This window comes from Hemitrygon akajei, chromosome 15 (genome assembly GCF_048418815.1).
Source record: "Hemitrygon akajei chromosome 15, sHemAka1.3, whole genome shotgun sequence".
Classification (NCBI taxonomy): domain Eukaryota; kingdom Metazoa; phylum Chordata; class Chondrichthyes; order Myliobatiformes; family Dasyatidae; genus Hemitrygon; species Hemitrygon akajei.
In genome coordinates this window covers 60,959,662-60,978,855 of record NC_133138.1, presented here as the reverse complement: position 1 = coordinate 60,978,855, position 19,194 = coordinate 60,959,662, and the positions used below count along the sequence as shown (strand labels likewise).

General features: G+C 40.1%; 1 protein-coding gene across 1 annotated transcript in view; it reads right to left on the bottom strand.

Annotated features, from left to right (window-relative positions):
- Window positions 1-18,283, bottom strand: part of neurl1b (neuralized E3 ubiquitin protein ligase 1B) — a 62,539-nt gene extending 44,256 nt beyond the window's left edge. Inside the window, exon 1 of the mRNA XM_073067662.1 lies at window positions 17,531-18,283. Coding sequence (XP_072923763.1) covers window positions 17,531-17,561 — 31 coding nt within the window. The 5' untranslated portion in view covers window positions 17,562-18,283. The remainder of the gene's footprint in view (window positions 1-17,530) is intronic.
- Between the last annotated feature and the right edge of the window lie 911 nt (window positions 18,284-19,194).

Genomic DNA, 19,194 nt, shown 5'->3' with positions numbered 1-19,194 from the left:
CCACACATTGCTCTGCGACGACACCGGTGCCAAGTTGTATGGGTCCTAATGCCCTTTTCTTGGACAACATCGGTGGCGTAGAGAGGGGAGACTTGCAGTGTGGGCAACTGCCCTGGAAACTTTCCAAGGCACAAATCCATGGTCTATCGAGACTAACGTAGGCCTACACACAATACATATGACATGCCAGTACTGTTATTCTGTTTACTTTTTAACTTGTATCATATATGCACCTTGTTATTTGTTAATTTATTTGTGGTAAAATTACTTTATGTGTTACCTGTGTGAGTTATAAGCACTGTGTTGTGTAACTTGGTCCACAGGAACATTGTCTTGTTTGGTAGTATACATGCGATGGAAAGAACAACCAGAAGACAGCAGAAGAGAGCCAGGAGAAATGCAGCCATGGTTGCCATCACTACCACCACTGCCACATATACATGTCCCACATGCATTAGAGCTTGTGGGTCCAGGATAGGAGTGTACAATCATCAAAGATCTCACCGTTAAAGTAGTGGACATTGTCATCGGATTACGATGGACAACCGAAGGTGAAGATATGTATGGTTGAATGACAATAAACTTGAACTTGAACTTACTGACCTTAGTCACAGCATTGAAATGAAAAACAAAAGCTACCCTACATAATACGTTTTACTAAGTTGACATTCTCTGCCTTTATCATAAAGTTTAAAATCAGAATCAGGTTTAGTATCACTGGCATGTCATGAAGCATATTGTTTTGCAGCAGGAATACATTGCAATATGTAATAAAAAACTATAAATTACAATAAGAAATTACAATAAAATTAAATTTAAATGTCATAAAACTTTAAAGCTTAGCATGTTAAGCTTAACAAGTCTATCACACAGTTCCCCACCACCACTTGGTGCTCCCCAAGCTCCAGTCCTTAGTCCAGCAAAAAACATTATTGCTGGAGTTTCAATTTGTACTGTGGTGACAAACAGAATACTATGTGCCACTTTACCATTCAGCTTCAACAGTTCCCCTGAGAGTTAAAAATAATTCTGAACTGTTTGCATGGCAGCAAAAACAAAAACAGAGAAAGAAAGTAATTGGGGAGAAAAAAGAATAGATCAAACAGAACAAAACCAGAAGTCCTCCAGGGCATTAAGTATTTACATTGGAAGTTAGCACTGAAGGGCTCAGTCCATGTTCACAAATAGAGGTTTTTATACTTGAGGATATCAAATGTTACAGGAATTTTCCTTTTAAACTTCACATGAACTTTCATGAACTCTTTTCACTAATTTTTTACAGGCATTAGAAGTACACAAGTTTCTTTGGATTTCGTATTGGGGCACTTAAAATGTCACTATTACTGAACATACTTTACAACATCATATATTTGTACCCCATTTCTTTTAATTAATTGGTCCAATTTCTTTCTCAGCCAATTACTTAATTATCAGTTCTATAAAGCAAACAGCCCTTAACTTAAAGTAAAACCCAAAATGAAAATATACCAGGAAGATATCCAAGTTCTGCAGCATTTTAAAATTCTGAGCAATTATGGGAAGAAAGTAAACATTATACTAAACTTCAAAAATAAACTGCTTGTTCAGTTCCATTTATTTATATGTTATCAAGTTTACTTAATTGTTATAAGACGTAACTGTAATGTACAGTTACAAAAGTTTAACCATTCTGGATCTTGCTTATTTGTTGAAATTACTCTCTGTGAATATCTAAATACTCATTTTTTCTTTGAAGAAAATCACATAGAAAAGTAAACAAACATATTAGAAAACTGTCAGCTCAAACTGTGGGGATTTAAAACTAAGAACATGCTGAGCAGAGATTCCATGTTCCAAAGAAACTTTGACTTCCTTAAACCTATAATCTACAATGATATAAAAACAGATTTCTATTAAAACACAATTTTTGAATAGTCCCAAAGATAAATACATGAATCATTAGATTACTGATCTAGTAAAAATGGCATTGTAATAAATATTGATTCAGATCAAAGCTGTTAACAACGGAACAAATTTTCCAAATTGTTCCAACTCTATATTCGTAATTATACCATTACTAAGAAGTTGTGAAATTCATTTTAATATGATTTTATTGGCACTGCCTGATCAAAGTATATGTTTTGATGAGATTAATTTTCAGGGGAAAAAACAATTTCTGAAAATATCTGTCTTTATATTGGCCACTATTTTACACACAAAGCAAGAGTATTATGACAACCAGGAGGTATTTACACTAAGTTTCACTGTTACATTCAGTTGTGAAATTCAGACACTGAATATATTTAGTAAAACCAGCTACACTTGCAGTAATTCTAACCTAGAAATTTGTTTAAATGAACTTTCAACCATCATAAAACATCAATTATTTTCTACATGAGCTAAATGCTGGAAATAGCTTTACAGTACTGGATTATTGCTGATTTCACTTTAAGAATAAGGCTGAATCATTTTTGGATTAAACATATGCCTACCAAAAATCTACAAAACTTGAAGGTTTTTCTTCCGTATTCTGAATTAAACAGGTTTAATTCATGATACATTAATATAACAATATTTAAAAAGGCTATGTAAATAATAACAATTATTTGAACAAATTGCAAGTTGCTAGTAATTTCAAAGCAGAGAAAGAACATACACAATTGTGAACTTAAAAGCTCCGTAACATCAAAGAATCTTGAATGAACTAGTAAGGTTTAAATAAGCATCAATGTTTTCGTTACTCCAGTCTTTCTTCACCATATCATGAAGGATTACATTGAGGAATTTATGCTGCTTATGAACAACCAATGTATTAAGTCAATATAGGCAATTGCATCACATTGAGATGACCACTGAACAAAGATTCTGCTTTAACTACGTACTAAGTTTCACCTTTATTGCCCAGTATCTATACAGCGTGTGAAACAAGAAGTCCTACTTGTTATCTGAACTAACACTATGTCATTGCCAATGCACAGATTTCTACAATCTCAATGCAAGGGAATGAAGTGCAAAAGTTGAAAAATTTTGTTGTAGCTTTACAAGATTATATTGACCCCAAACCTAGTGTACTAGGTGCAGTTTAGAATCAGAATCAGGTAGATTAGTACTGATATACGTCATGAAATTTCTTATTGTAAGACGGTAGTGCAGTGCAAGATTCAAAAGTTATTATAAATAACAAAAATAAACAAATAGTGTATAATAGGAATAATAAGGTAGTATTCATAGGTCCAATGGCCATTCTGAAAGCAGATGGCAGAGAGAAAGAAGCTGTTTGGAAAATGTGTATGTTATGTATTTAATATGTTGGTAATATTTGAGTAATATTGTAAATAAGTTATTGATTAAGCATTTGTTACTTGCTTACATAATTCATTGTGAGTTATAAGTAAACATATGTAAATTGCAAACATCTTTACATCACCACATTATAAGTGCATGTGCATGCCTCACTTAAAGCAAAACATGATGCAAGACACTCATTTTGGACTTCCGTGTCTTCATTTTAATTAGTTTAATGTTTTGGAGTTACAAACTATAACAGTGGTGATGAAGTATTTTTAAATGAACCCGACACAACTATTTACCTATGGAAGCATAGCAAGATGCTCGAGTTTTAAAAAAAGCAATGCAGCATAGAGGGAAGACATGATCAAGTTAAAAAAAAAGTCAGGAAACAAAATAATTCACAGGTTCATAAACAGTGAGTACCGGGTGATAATAATCATAAAAAAAAGCAGAAATGTCTGGCTACAAAGATTGACATATTTGACTATACAACAGATACCTGGATCTTATATATTGAATGGATTGAGCAAAATTTTAAAGCAAATGGAATAACCAATGAGAAACGAGTGCCAATTTTGGATTTAGAGGCCCACAGCCTGCTTATAAGTTTGGCTGCTCCAACCAAACCAGCTGAAATGAACTTTGCTGATATTGTGAAAGTAATGCAAGAATATTTAGGACCAAAACCATTTCAGAGCACTTTAAGTTTCATAAGTGGAATCAAAAGGAAGGGAAGTCCATTTAAGCTTATGTGGCTGAATTGAAGAGATTGGCTGATAATTGTCAGTACAGTAATGGGCTTAATGATGCACTGAGAGATCATTTAGAAAGCATTCAAAAACAGCTCCTAACTGAAGAACTACTTACATTTACAAGAGTAGTTGAAATTACTCTATCTGAGGAAGATCTGTACCAGCAAGGCGGCTGGACCGGATGGAGTTTCCCCACGATTACTGAGGGCCTGTGCAACTGAACTGGGAGAACCACTACAGCGCATCTTCAACATGAGTCTAGATCAGAGAAGAGTACCCAGACAGTGGAAAACATCTTGTATTGTCCCGGTACCGAAGAAACCACAACCAAAGGAGTTGAATGACTTCAGACCTGTTGCCTTGACGTCGCACGTGATGAAGACCATGGAGCGGCTGATAATACAGAATCTGAGGCCACAAACCAGGCACGCCCGGGATCCGCTTCAGTTTGCGTATAAGGAGAAGGTGGGAGTGGAGGATGCTATCACGTATTTGCTGCACAAATCACTCTCTCACCTAGATGGGGTCAGTTGTGCTGTGAGGATTACATTCCTTGACTTCTCTAGTGCCTTTAACACCATCCAGCCCAAGATCTTAAAGCACAAACTAACGGAGATGGGAGTAGACTCTCACATGGTGGATTGGATAGTGGACTACTTGACAGATAGACCTCAGTATGTGCGGTTGGGAGACTGTAGGTCTGACACAGTGGTCAGCAGCACAGGAGCGCCACAGGGAACCGTACTCTCTCCGGTCCTGTTCACCCTGTACACATCAGACTTCCAATATAACTCGGAGTCCTGCCATGTGCAGAAGTTCGCTGATGACACGGCCACAGTGGGGTGTGTCAGGAATGGACAGGAGGAGGAGTATAGGAAACTGATACAGGACTTTGTGATATGGTGCAACTCAAACTACCTGCGTCTCAATGTCACCAAGACCAAGGAGATGGTGGTGGACTTTAGGAGATCTAGGCCTCATATGGAGCCAGTGATCATTAATGGAGAATGTGTGGAGCAGGTTAAGACCTACAAGTATCTGGGAGTACAGTTGGATGAGAAGCTAGACTGGACTGCCAACACAGATGCCTTGTGCAGGAAGGCACAGAGTCGACTGTACTTCCTTAGAAGGTTGGCGTCATTCAATGTCTGCAGTGAGATGCTGATGATGTTCTATAGGTCAGTTGTTGAGAGCGCCCTCTTCTTTGTGGTGGCGTGTTGGGGAGGAAGCATTAAGAAGAAGGACGCCTCACGTCTTAATAAGCTGATAAGGAAGGCGGGCTCTGTCGTGGGCAAAGTACTGGAGAGTTTAACATCGGTAGCTGAGCGAAGGGCGCTGAGTAGGCTACGGTCAATTATGGAAAACCCTGAACATCCTCTACATAGCACCATCCAGAGACAGAGAAGCAGTTTCAGCGACAGGTTACTGTCGATGCAATGCTCCTCAGACAGGATGAAGAGGTCAATACTCCCCAATGCCATTAGGCTTTACAATTCAACTGCCAGGACTTAAGAACTTTTTTTTTTTTTTTTAAAGCTATTATTAATGCTTTTTGAGTTAGTGATTTAGATGCATATCATATTATTACTGAGTTAAGTATTGTATGTAAGGAGTTTTTGCTACAACAAGTGTATGGGACATTGGAAAAAATGTTGAATTTCCCCATGGGGATGAATAAAGTATCTATCTATCTATCTATCTAACAGAAAGAGCAGACAGAGGTGCAATTGAGTTGCAGTCAGGAATGAAAGTGAGCATGAACAAAATTGCAAAGTTTGAACAGAAACTGGCCTGGCCAACCAAATTGTGTTACTATTGGGGCAGGGGCTCACATACAGCAGACCAATAAAGGTTTAAATGTGAAATTTGCAGAACATACCACAAATAAAAAGACACATACAAAGAACAAGTTAGGCAGATAAAAATAAATGGACTGCACTGGGAAGAGATAAAGTTGAAAGCCAAGTTGCAGTTTCAATAAAAGCATGATCTGCAGGCTGTAGATGAAAAAAATCTGATAATGGTGAAAGTTATGCAGGACTGGGTAGCCTTGAGATTTACAATGTGAAAACTAACAAGAGACAAACAACATGGCTTACACCAGAAGTGAATGGCAAGTTAATTAAAATGGAATTGGACACCAACTCAGCTGTTATAGTCATTCCACAAAAAGAGTTTGAATGGCATTTCAATGATACTGAACTGAAATCTACAGATATCCAACCAAGAACTTATACTGGAGAAAAGATAACTCCTGTGGAATGAAATTCATAACAGTGAAATACAATAATCATCAAGACACATTGGGCTTGCATGTGGTAAAAACAGGAGGGCTAGCATTGTGGGCATGGAATTAGCTGAAACAACTACAACTTGATTGGAGATCCATCTACAAGTTGCATGGCACATCCCCTGTAAGGGAGTCAACTCAAAATGAATTAAGAAAGGTTCTGGATGATGCCACAACTGTCTCCATGCTGTACACCATGAATTGTTACCTAATAGAGGGCAAGTGGGTGTTGGTGCCAACCTTTCTGTCTCTGGTTGGAAAGTGCTTTGGACCAAGGAAGGACATTCCAAAGGAACCGTGTAAGTGATGAAAATAGTGGTTTGACTAAAATAGTTTTTGAAGACAACATATCTGAGAAAGCTTCTAATATGTTAATCAGGCCGTTAATTGCAAAATGTGGCTTCATTTTAAGCTGGACGAGTGTTCATGGAACTTCAGGAAAGTTGTAAGCTTTCGACTTCTGAGAGTATAAAGACCCAGAATCTATTCCGTGTGCATCAAGGTTATTGCATGATCTTCAAGTGGAAGACATAAACCTGCTTGTAAAAGTAGATGCAAAGACAGGATGAATGGAAGGCCAAGACAGAGGATTCATCCGATGATGTTGTGAATGAGGAAAACAAAAGGAGACATCAGATCATAAGGTGAGCAAGTATAAGGATTAATAAGAGAATACTCCAGTGAACTATATACACTTTCCCAAGCTCAAGGTGCACAAAGTAGAAAGAAGAAAAAGGAAAAAAAAAGGAGGATGATATAAATGCTATGGAAATGGAAAAGGATAAACAAGATTAAATTTCTCAAGAAATTAGCAAATTCAGAGATACTCACAAGAAACAAAAAGAAAAAGGAATAGAAGGAAAGAAAGAAAAGTAGAAGAAAGAAGCAGAGCCTGCACTTTCAGGTTCTTTCACAGTCTCAGCTGACAAGAGAGTGCATCTCCCCATTGTCAGGAAAGACGTTATTTAACAAGAGTCAGAATGCCTCCACAGTGAGTCCTGAATGAGACAACCTAAAGTTTACTATGCTGTGGATGTCTGTATATAGTAATTGTATTTTCTAATAGAGCGTGTATACAGTTGAGATACATTCTATATTGAGTTGGAATTTATTGCTAAGCAGGGAGGAGTGTTGTGTATTTAATATTTCAGTAATATTTGAGTAATATTGTAAATATGTTGTTGATTGAGCATTCTTTATTGGTTTAAATACAGGTTATATGTAAAAATACGTGAATTGCTTACATCATCTTGCCAGCACGTGATATGTGTGTGTCTTGCTTGAAGTAAAACACTAAGTTAGACTCTCATTTTGGACTCCCGTGTCTTCCTTTTAATTAGTTTGATGTTTTGGATTTACAAAACATAAGAATGGAGCATGTGTCTTCAGGTTTCTGTATCTCCTCCCCAATGGTAGTATTCAGAAGAGACCATATTCCCAATAGTGAGAGACTGAGTGGGAATGCGAATTCAACACGGAAAGGGTAGCCCTCCGCAAGATCCCGGCTGTTGCAGCAGACGGAGCAAAAACGTTCACTAAAGCAGTTCCCCAGCCTGCGTTGGGTCTCACCAAAGTAGAGGGGACCACACTAGGAACATGATTTACAATAAATGACCCTGCCAGACTTGCGGTGAAGGGCTGCCTCACCTGGAAGAGGTGGTACGGATTGGGCGACCGCTTTGTCGAGAACCTTCACTCTGTCCCCTGCAGCAGCCAGCATCTTCCGGTACCCACCCACACCAATTCATTTCCATTGCAAACACCGAAATGTCCGTCCATGTCCTTCTCTGCTGCCACAGTGAAGCTAATGTTTGGAGGAGTAACACCTCATATCCTGTCTGGGTAACATCCAACCTTGTGCCAAACTGTATCGGTCTCTGCCATTCATCAGCCGCATGCAGAGGGGAAGCCTGCTGCATGGGGACAGCATGCTCTTCATGTCATACTGCCCTAGATTGTGTATTGGCTTTCATATTGATTGAAAGCAGGCAACAAGTACGCAACATCGGTTGTCAACCCTGACCAACGGAGGACCTCAACTTACAACCTGATGGCATGAAAATCGATTTCTATCACCTCCAGTAGCCATTCCCCACCGTTTCTCTTATCTCTTTTAGTTTTCCCCAATTCTGGTGGCCTCTCAGCCCTTCTCTTCTTTCCCCCCGCCCGTCCTGCCCATCACCTCCCTCTGGTTCCCTACCTCCATTCCTTTAATCCATGTTCCACTGTTCTCTCCTATCAGATTCCTTCTTTTTCCCCTTACACCTATAATCACACTTTGTCACCCTCCCCCACCACCCTCCTTCCTCACCTGGTCTCACCTACCACCTGCAAACTTATACTCCTCCTCCTCCTCCTTCCCCCCCCCCCCTCACCTTCTTATTCTGGCTTCTGCCCTTTTCTTTTCCAAACCTGATCATTCAGGCATCAGTCTGAAACATCTACTGCTTATTTCCCTCCATAGATGCTGCCTGACCTGCTGAGTTCCTCCAGCATATGGGTGTATTCCTCAATATTTCCAGCATCTGCAGAACCTCTTGTTACCTATTTGGGATGGGGGAAGTAGTGCTGGGTTGGGAGGAGAACAACCAGCAAATGGGACACACAAGGCTGATTGGGACAGCAGCCAAATTAACTAGCCATAATCCTCCCACAACGTGAATTCTGACCAGTTCGATGTAATGAACACAACAATAGCACCATGTCCCCAGTGAATGGTCAATGGGAAGACTGAAGCAAGATAAGAAACTTCGCATTGTCTCAGGTTGTTATGTAGATTCCTTTCAATGGATATTCCATTAACATTCCAAGATTTCCTTTGTCTCAGCAAATCCAGCATTGCTCTTTGTTAAAACAACAAAGAGGTGGCTGTATTATAAACTCCAGAGCATGATTTCATTTCATAAACATCTTACAGCTTTAAACAAAAATCCCCTCTAAATGAAATAGTTTATGATGCCTTATTCAGATAGGGCTATTTAGATTTTTTTGTTTTAATTTTCAAGAAAGGATAATCTATTTAATAATTAGGAAATAATTTAACAATTGTGAAACAAGAAAAATAACAAATAAAAATCAATGGTAGGTTTCTAATGTTCTGGTGAAACCAAAACAATGTACTATATTTTGAACATTGCTATTCAAAGTACTCAAACTCTGCTGCCAAGTCATGTTATGCCTTTAAAGTAATTTACAGTTTGGTGCATGTGAAGGCATGCCCATGACATTCACCTCATAAACTCAAGGCATTGTTGGGCTGTCCACAAGGCAACAATAAGTAACAAACTCAGCAAGGAGGAACTAAATGACTTGTGGTCAAGACAGTTAACGTTAGGGCAGCAGGTCAAATGAAAAAGGTACGTGTCTATGTCACTAGCAAAATGTTATGAAGTTCAGTTTTATTTTCCCATTGAAAAGGTGTAAATATATCATATATTGCAAAAATGGTCTTCCATCAGAATGTGCCGTATACGTTTCACTACACGCCTCTGTGTTATAATGCTTGGCAACAGCAGCTGATAGTTTTATGTTCTGCCCTTATCCTGATCAATATCTGTAAACACTCCAGCTTTATTTTCACATAGAATATTGGAAGAAACTATTTAAATTTAAAACATCATTAACATTTAACTTCAAACAGCCACAGTGACGTGGAAAGCTATCAATATTTATGCTGTGATTGTGTTAGTACCTATTAAGTTTTCAGATAATAGTGATCTGTTCTCAACTGACTACATTTTTATTAAGTATGCTCAAGGCTTCATTTTACATTTCAACAGGGTGTACAGCAACATCTTCAACAAATTATTATGCTAAAAATGCTTAAGTACATCTCTCCATTACAGTCTTAAAGCTTGGGTAGAAATATGGCATTTATTATTCTTTTCATCTGTCCAGTTCATGGTCCTGGTGTGATGCTTGTAGCCTCTTCCCTGATGCGAGTGGACAAACAGACCCTGCTCATGAACAGTTTGTCACATCCCCATCAGGGAGGAGGCTACGCAGCATTCATGCCAGGACCACCAGACGGACAAACAGTTACTTACCCCAAAGCCATCAGGCTGATGAACACCCCACCACCACTACTTTATTATTTCCTGTCAGCTAGCTCATGTACAAATACTCCTGCACCTAGCATCTCTTTATGTATACACAATCAGTTTCTGCATTTAAGCAAATCTTATGTATTTATATGTATTGTGTTCTTTATGCTTATTATGATTTTATGCTGTATCAGATCCGGAGTAACAATCATTTCAAGACGAAGGGTCTCGGCTCTAAACGTCGACAGCGCTTTTCCCTATAGATGCTGCCTGGCCTGTTGCGTTCCACCAGCATTTTGTGTGTGTTGCTAACAATCACTTTGTTCTCTTTTACACTTGCGTATTAATGAATGACAATAATCAATCTTGAATCCTGAATATTGAAGAAAAATGTCTGCCTATTTGGTTAGGAGTTGAAGCATTATGATGCACAAGTTTCAAAGTTCAAAGTAGCAATAGCATAACATAACAGTTAGCGCAATGCTATTCCAGCTCAGGGCATCATAGTTCAGAATTCAGTTCGATGCCATCTGTAAGTAGTTTGTACATTCCTTCCTGTGAACACGTGTGTTTCCTCCAGGTGCTCCAGTTTCCTCCCACATTGCAAAGACGTACCGGTTAGTGGGTTAGTTGGCCATTGTAAATTGCCCTGAGATTAGGCAAGAGTTATATAGGTGGGTTGCTGGTTGTTGCAGCTCACTGAGCCCGAAGGGCCTGTTCCATGCTGTATCTCTAAAATCAATGAGAAAAAACTAGCCGAATGTTTATTTTGCAGTGCCTATAACAGACAGCTTCATATCCTCTCAATACTTTGTTGTCACTTTGATCAAGAGATTAGCTGCAAACTATGCATTCATATACGTATTTTAAATGTCTGCCGTCAGCCAGTTGGTAGATTTCTAACCTCTTCAGTCAGAAGGCTATGATATAATCCCACTCCAGAGTCCCGAGTACAAAAATCTAAAATGATGTTCCAGTGCAAAACTGAGGGTAAGCAAAGCAGATATTAGTGTGATTGTTTTGAACAAGACATTAACCTCCCCCCAGGTGATACAAAAGACTGCCATTTTGAAGGTGAGGTGTGAAATTATCCCCAGTGTTGATCCAATACTTGTCAGTGATCATCATTACAGAAACAAATGATCATGATTACAAAAACAAATGATAACAAATGTGAGCTTGCTAGCTGGCATTGTGTGCTGCATTTCCTACAGAACAAAATGTTGACATTTCAGAAGACAGTTAATTGGCTTTGAAGCATTTTGGAACAACTTGAGGCGACGATAAGTGCTATATTGATTACATACTTCTTTTTATATAACATTATAATGCACAACACCACATACCATACCTTAGTCCACTTGCTGCCTAGACCAATACCCAAGCCATTTGCCTATCCCAATAATCAGAATCAGGTTTATTATCACTGTCTTATAAGATGTGACACTTGTTTGCAGCAGCAGTATAAGTGAAAAGGCAAAAATTGCTTTAAATTACAAAATATTAGTACAAAAAAGGAATAATGAGGTAGTGTTCATGGGTTCATGGACCATTCAGGAATCTGATGTTGGAGAGGAAGAAGCTGTTTCTGCATCATTGTGTGTGGGTCTTCAGGCTTCTGTATCTCCTGCCTGATGGTAGTAACTAGAAGAGGGTAGGTCCCAAATTGTGAGGGTCCTTAAGCATTTATGTCTCCTTCTTAAAATATCCTCAATAGTCGGGAGGGCTATGCCCATGATGGAGCTGGCTGAGTCTACAACCCTCTGCACTGCTTACGATCATGTGCATTGGCACCTCCATATTAGGTTGTGATGCAACCAGTCAGAAAGCTCTCCACAAACTTAGGCTGAAATTTGCAGGAGTCTTTGGTGACATACCAGTTCTCCTCAAATTCCTAATGAAGTAGAGCCACTGGTGTGCCTTTTATGGGACTGCGCCAATGTGATGGACCCAAGACAGATTCTCTGAGATGCTGACACCAAGGAGCTTGATTTACCACCACCAGCCCCTCAATGTGGATTGGTGTGTGCTCTCCTGACTTCCCCTTCCGGAAGTCCACAATTAATTCCTTAGTCTTGTGTTGTTCTTGTTGCAACACTACTCAACCAGCTGATCCATCTCACCCCTGCAGTAAACATCTCCTCGTCATTATCTAAGATTTTACCAACAACAGTAGTGGCATTTGCATATTTATACATGGGGTTTGAACTGTGCTTACCCACACAGTCATGAGTGTAAAGAGAGTACAGAAGTGAGCTAGGTATAATCTGTATCAATCGATAGTGAAGAGAAGATGTTATCACAGATCCATACTGACTGTGTGCTCCTGATGAAGAAGTTGAGGATCCAACTGCAGAAGGTGGCACACGGGTCCTGGTTTAGTAGCTTGGTAATTGATAGTCAGGGAGGATGGAACTGTAATTGATAAACAGAAGCCTGGCATATATTTTGCTGTTGTCCAGGTGCTCCAAACTAGAGTGGAGAGCCAGTGAGATTGTGTCTATTGTAGACCTGTTGTGGCAATAGGTGAAGTGCAATGGGTCCAAGCACTCATTAGACAGGAGTAAATTCTAGTCTGGCTACAGCTAACCTCTCGAAGCACTTCATTATTGTAGATGTGAGTTGTGTTGGGATATAGTTATTGAAGCAGCTCACCTTGCACATTTGGCCACCAGTATGATTCCGACCATTCACAGGAAATATTGGAAGATCTCTGGATCAAGGATTATCGTAGGCAGTGCCGAATTCTGAAGTCAATGATCAGCCATGAACTTGATGAATGGCAGAGAATATGGAAAGAGCATTTAGGTTTACTCTTACTCGTATTTCTTACTTGTTAGTCTTCTAATGACATTTACCTCAATTGATCTAAACAGTGATATTTAGCTTCTTCACTAAGCAGAAAACAATGAATGACACCCCATATCAGAGATGGCTGGGCTGGTGGTGAAGATGTAAGGGCAGCTGATATTCCAGCATTAGGAACATTTCTATGCCATCTTCTCATTACTTATCTGAGTAAAGAACTTCATAATTTTACAGATACCATTAAACAACCCTCATAGAACAGTTACTCGATTGGAATAATTCTCTCTACGTCAACATCATTGACTACAAGAAAGCCTCCAATAGCTTAGACAGAAACACCCTATGGAAACTTATGAAACACTATGGAATACCAATGTCATCAGGAACCCCTACACAACATGTCATGCAAAGTCATACATGTGGGAAAACTGTCAGAAAGCTTCAATGTCAACACTGGGGTGAAGCAGGGATGTTTGATGTCTCCTTTCCAGTTCCTGTTAGCAATAGACAGGTTTATGAAGCATACAACAAGTGAAAAATGAAATGGAAACCAGTGCACTATGTGGTAGCAACTCGATGTCCCAGAGTTTGCAATGACTTCACCCTCCTGTGTAGCCCCAACCAACAGATGCAAGAGAAATCAGCACTCTTGACTGCTAATTCCACCATGCTGGGTCTAAGACCAAATGTAGATAAAAGAAAAGTGATGAGGATAAACTGCATCAGCAATAGATCCACAGAGATGAGAGATACAAGAAGAGACTTGCATTGTCTGCCTTGGAAGCATTGTGAATATATATGGTGGAACAGATGAGGATGTCAAAGCCAAGATCAGCAAGGTCACAGTAGTTTTGAACATCTTGAAGGAAGTCATAACAAGGAAAACCAAAATCAAAATCTTCATCAAAAATGTTAAAACAGTGCTCCTATATGGCGCTGAAACCAGGAGAACAACAAAGACACTACAAAAACTGCAGGCTTTCATCAACCAGTGCCTGAGAAGGATCCTAAACATCAAATGGATGTTTAGTAACCAGCTAGACACTGTGGAAAACAGCAACCAGGAATACAGAGATACAAATAAGCAAAAGGAAATGCAGGTGGATTGGCTGCACCTTGAAGAGGTCAACCAACAACATCACAAGGCAGACATTAAAATGGAATCCCCAAGGAAAGAGAAAAATAATGCCCAAAGAACATGCAGAGGAGAGACATCAAGGCTGAAATTAGACAATGGGACACTCCTTGCCCACCCTCAAGAAACTGGCTCAGAACAGAGAATAATGGAGATGGGAGGACATCAATGGCCTATGGTCCACTGGGAGCTAAAGGCCCAAGAAAAAGATTAAGCAAACCCAAAGATATATGTAAGTTAAGTGTTAATCCTGTTGGTCCTCGAATTTTATTTGTGGGCATTCTTGGCATTTGTGCTATTTTTTTAAGATTTAGGCTTGTTCTTCTGTTGAGTTATTATTGCTGAAATTAAATTTTTCAATAGAATTTTTAAGGCGGTGCATTTACTTTTATTCTCTTGAAACTGAATATATCTGAGGATATAATCTTATGATGGGTGGATGTGAATCTGTTGCCAGACATTACAAAATAAAAGATGAGGAAACATATAAAAACACTTCAAAATATTTTTAATAACATTTAAAAAAATAATATATATTTTGCTCATTTTATAAACTTCATGGTTATTTTCACTATTTTAAAAAGGATATTGAAGCCATGGAAAGTATCTGAATAAGATTTACAAATAAGAGTTAAGAGGTTTTTGTATGAGTGACCAGAAAACTGGGGCACTTCCCATTAGTACAAAAACATTGCCAGGAATTTATATAATGTTCATAGCAATGGAAGTTCCAGTAAAGGCAAACATAATCAAAATTTCCACAGGTCATTGGGTAGACAAGTGAAGGGCAGCAATCAACTACTGAAGAGAATATATACTGTAGGTAAATTTGTTTTCTCCACCAGCCATCTTTAGATAGGGAATAAGGCATAATAAGACTAATTTTTAAATAAAATACTGTCTTTTTGTTCCAGGAGCCCCCTTCATTGCCACATTCTCATCCAGCATTCTAAATAAATAAATTCAGAGACCTCAATGTCAATTCATCATTCTAGCCCGGAGTTAAAACGCCTTCTTATTATCCCTGATCATGACTCCAAATCAGCCATATAAATGTCCCCTAAAGTGAGCAGCTGAGGCCACAATTAAATTAAGTTTGGATAAGATTTTTTTGCAAACTAAGCAGGGTTTGTCTGACTAGCCTGGGCCTCCGATTTTGCCATTCAGTTCCACTCTGCAAACAGACCATTGTATTATCCATTACTCTCATCATTTCCATTCTGTTGAGGCCATCAGGTTCCAGTTGTACTGAACTCCGCCCACTACCTGTTCAATGTTGTGCAGGTTGTGCCTACCATTCCCCTAATACCACTTCCAAGGAGGAGCTACTTAAATTACTGATTGTAATAATGGGTTGTTGGTTTTTATTATCTGAAATAGTGTTGGAAGCATGTCAAAATAATCCATATTGCTGCGTCAAAATATTCTACTGAATGTTTGGTCTATATGGAGTTTCACTTTCCAACTAAAAAAAATTGAAATGTAACTGACACTCGGAAGGCTATAAAATACAGGTAGTCACTTTCTTACAAGGGTTAAATTCAAAATTTAAGCTGCCTTCACACACATTTGCGTTTGTGGTACATTCCGTTAAACCGTTTGCTTTATGATTCAAAACATAATTAAAGGCGCACACACACACAACAATTTCGAACAATGCAACACAACAACAGCGGTTCTAAACCCCCAGCGCCAGAAGCTCCTATGGAGCACGTGTTGACTGTATCATCCCCTTAAATAGAAACAACGTTCGACATCCTCTAGGGCACGTCCTCGCCATATCACTGTTTAACTCCAATGAACAGCTTTAAAGACAGCATACACAAATATTCAATTTGATGTCTTTCGAGAGTGTAGTTCTTGAATTAAAAGGCATGTCGTGCCTTTTTTTTTCTCCCAAACACTGCAAACGAATACTCTATGGAATGGTTGACATACCATACCTCACACATTACTGCATTCAACATGAACGTGACAGCTTCTAATACTATTGTTTCCTACATCTGTACATTAGGAGATGCAGGCAGTGGTTTCTGCGTTGATATTTAACGCTTAGACTTTGACAAAAAAAGAAGAAACCTCATGCCATTCTTGCACAGGGAGCATTGCGAATGGAAGTGATGGTAACCAGGAGCAACTGTCACATTGTTCCTTCACCTGTTGGGAACTTTTAAAGCTCAATTCAATGAAACGCCCATTAACTGAAAGACATACTCTCCTCGGACAGCTGAAGGGCGGATGCAGCAGTTGGTTGTAACTAAAGATAGTAGATCTTTAACGGTCACACGGAGCTTAGTCCACAGGCAGCGCTAAATCTATTTTTTTTCGAAAGCATTTGACAGCTCTGGGAACTGGATTCTCGCATCCTATTTCTTCCGCCGCGCGCTGCTTTTAATACAAAAATCGCTCTAGTAAGACCACATATCTTTATATTTATAACTGGTTAAACCAGGAAGAGTCTTCTAGGTCAATTTATAATTGCTTACTGTGACATAGGATCGGATGCGACAATCCGAAAGAGATTTGAATATCTAGTGTGCAGTCATTGATCTAATAAGGTCACTGCCTTTATGAGAATCAGGACTCAAATCGCGGTCAGACTAATAAGGTACATTTGAGAGCCCTAGGTTATTGTGCCTATAAATCACTATGTTGTTATGATCAACCGCTCCACCGAACGCAAATAATTTCCCACCCAACACCCAAAGGGCGCAAGTGGTTCGGAGCTGACTGCCCGTGGAGATCGCGATAAGAACCAATGTTAACCAGCTCTGAAGCCCAAGGGGCGACGGTGGGGGGAGGGAGGGGGGGGGGGGACGGGGACAGTGAGAACCCAAGCAGCGGAGCTTCCACCAATCTTGGGCACACAGAACGCATCGAAATTGGGGCTTGCTTTGGAAGACCATCTCCCCTACCCACCCACTCCAATCCTCGTCAAAGACAAAAAAGAAACCTTGTCCGCCAGCCTCGGCACTGTAAACTGAGACTCGGAAATCCACACGTTTGGTGAAAGCTGCACAACCCGCTGAAATAACCAGGCTGAACCGGCACCAAACACAAAAATCCAAAATGCACTTTATTGACAAGGGAAACGTGATTTAGATCAGAAGCCATGTAGCCGTTCTCAGCTTGCTTTCGGGAGAAGCTGTAAAAATCCATAGTGTACAGGAAAGAGAGAGAGAGAGAGAGAGAGAAGAAGGCGGCGGAGAGAGAGCGAGCGAGAGATTCCTACCTGCATGTGTTTTCTGAGCACTGTTACCCATCACTTCCTTTCATTTAAAGCAAGGCAGAGCGGAGGGCTTTCTGTCTGAATGTAACTGGGCTTGTTATCTCTACCCTTGGCTTCAAAAGGTCCATCTACTCGTGAAAGCGAGTTGACTGTGGCTTTGGAAGAACAGAGAAGCAGGAAGGTTTGAGACTCGGAGGGGAATTTCCAAAGCACCGCCTGCCGTGCACACAAAGGAAATCTGGACACTTGGAAGCTGGTCGTGTGTGCTGCTCCTGATCTGGCAGCACCAACCCAGGCTGATCTCTGGAAGCGCGCACAGTGGAAATGGCCACGCTGAGACACACACAGGCGTCGCCTCGCCAACCCACTGCTCCCCGACTTATTAAAAGTCAACTACTTCCGATTGCAATCTATAATGATCCTGGCAACGGCGCTGCCCATCTCCCGTCATCGGTTCCCACCGCACTGAAGCGATCAGACCCGTGCAGTCAGTTCCGCAATAACTCCCAATCCTACGAGCGCATCGCTTCGAGAGCCCAACCACTGTACAAGCCTGCTGTTCATCTATCTACAGCTGCAGAACCCACATCGCTGTTGCTTCTGTCAAAGGGAACTTCCCGCCTTACAAACACACATACATTTGTTCCGTAATCATAAAGCTGAATCTGTGGCAGGTTTAGCGCAAAGACTACATCATTCCCTCGGAATGATTCATAAAACCGTTTCAATCGAGTAAGTCTCTGGGACACATTCGGCATGGGTTATAGAACATGCAACGAAAACAAAAGACGGCGGAAAGGCTCAGCAGGTCAAGCAGCATCTGTGGAAAGAAATCAATGGCAACTTTTCCGGTCGGAGACCCTTCATCAAAACGGGGAGAATGAGGAAACAAATTAGATTTAAGGTGGGTTTGAGTGCTGGGGTGGGGGAGTCAGGGGGTAATGGATAGGACAAGGAGAATATTTCTGAGAGGGTGAGGCTAGGGGAAACTGAGTTTACTCAACAATTTGTGGGAGACAAGACAGAAAACAGATAAGATTATTAAGGGATTGGACACACTGGAGGCAGGAAGCATGTTCCCGCTGATGGGCGAGTCCAGAACTAGAGGCCACAGTTTAAGAATAAGGGGTAGGCCATTTAGAACAGAGATGTGGAAAAACTTTTTCAACCAGAGAGTGGTGGATATGTGGAATGCTCTGCCCCAGAAGGCAGTGGAGGCCAAGTCTCTGGATGCATTCAAGAGAGAGTTAGATAGAGCTCTTATAGATAGCGGGGTCAAGGGATATAGGGAGAGGGCAGGAATGGGATACTGATTGTGTACAATCAGCCATGATCACAGTGAATGGCGGTGCTGGCTAGAAGGGCCGAACGGCCTACTCCTGCAGCTACTGTCTATTGTCTATTAAAACAGAAACCACTCATCGTGCATATGGCAAAAGAGTGAGGAGCCGAGTTTCCCCCATATTTGGCATTCCCCTGACACTGAGTTCAGCAATATAGAACGCATGTTGTGTCACAGAACTGCAGATGAAACTTATTTGAATTTAATAAATAAAGTGAACTGAATTCCTACAGATTTAATAAAATGTTAACATTGTGCCTCCACAGATACTGCCTGACTTGACACATATTTCCAGCATTTTGTGTTTGCAAAAGATCTATGTGCT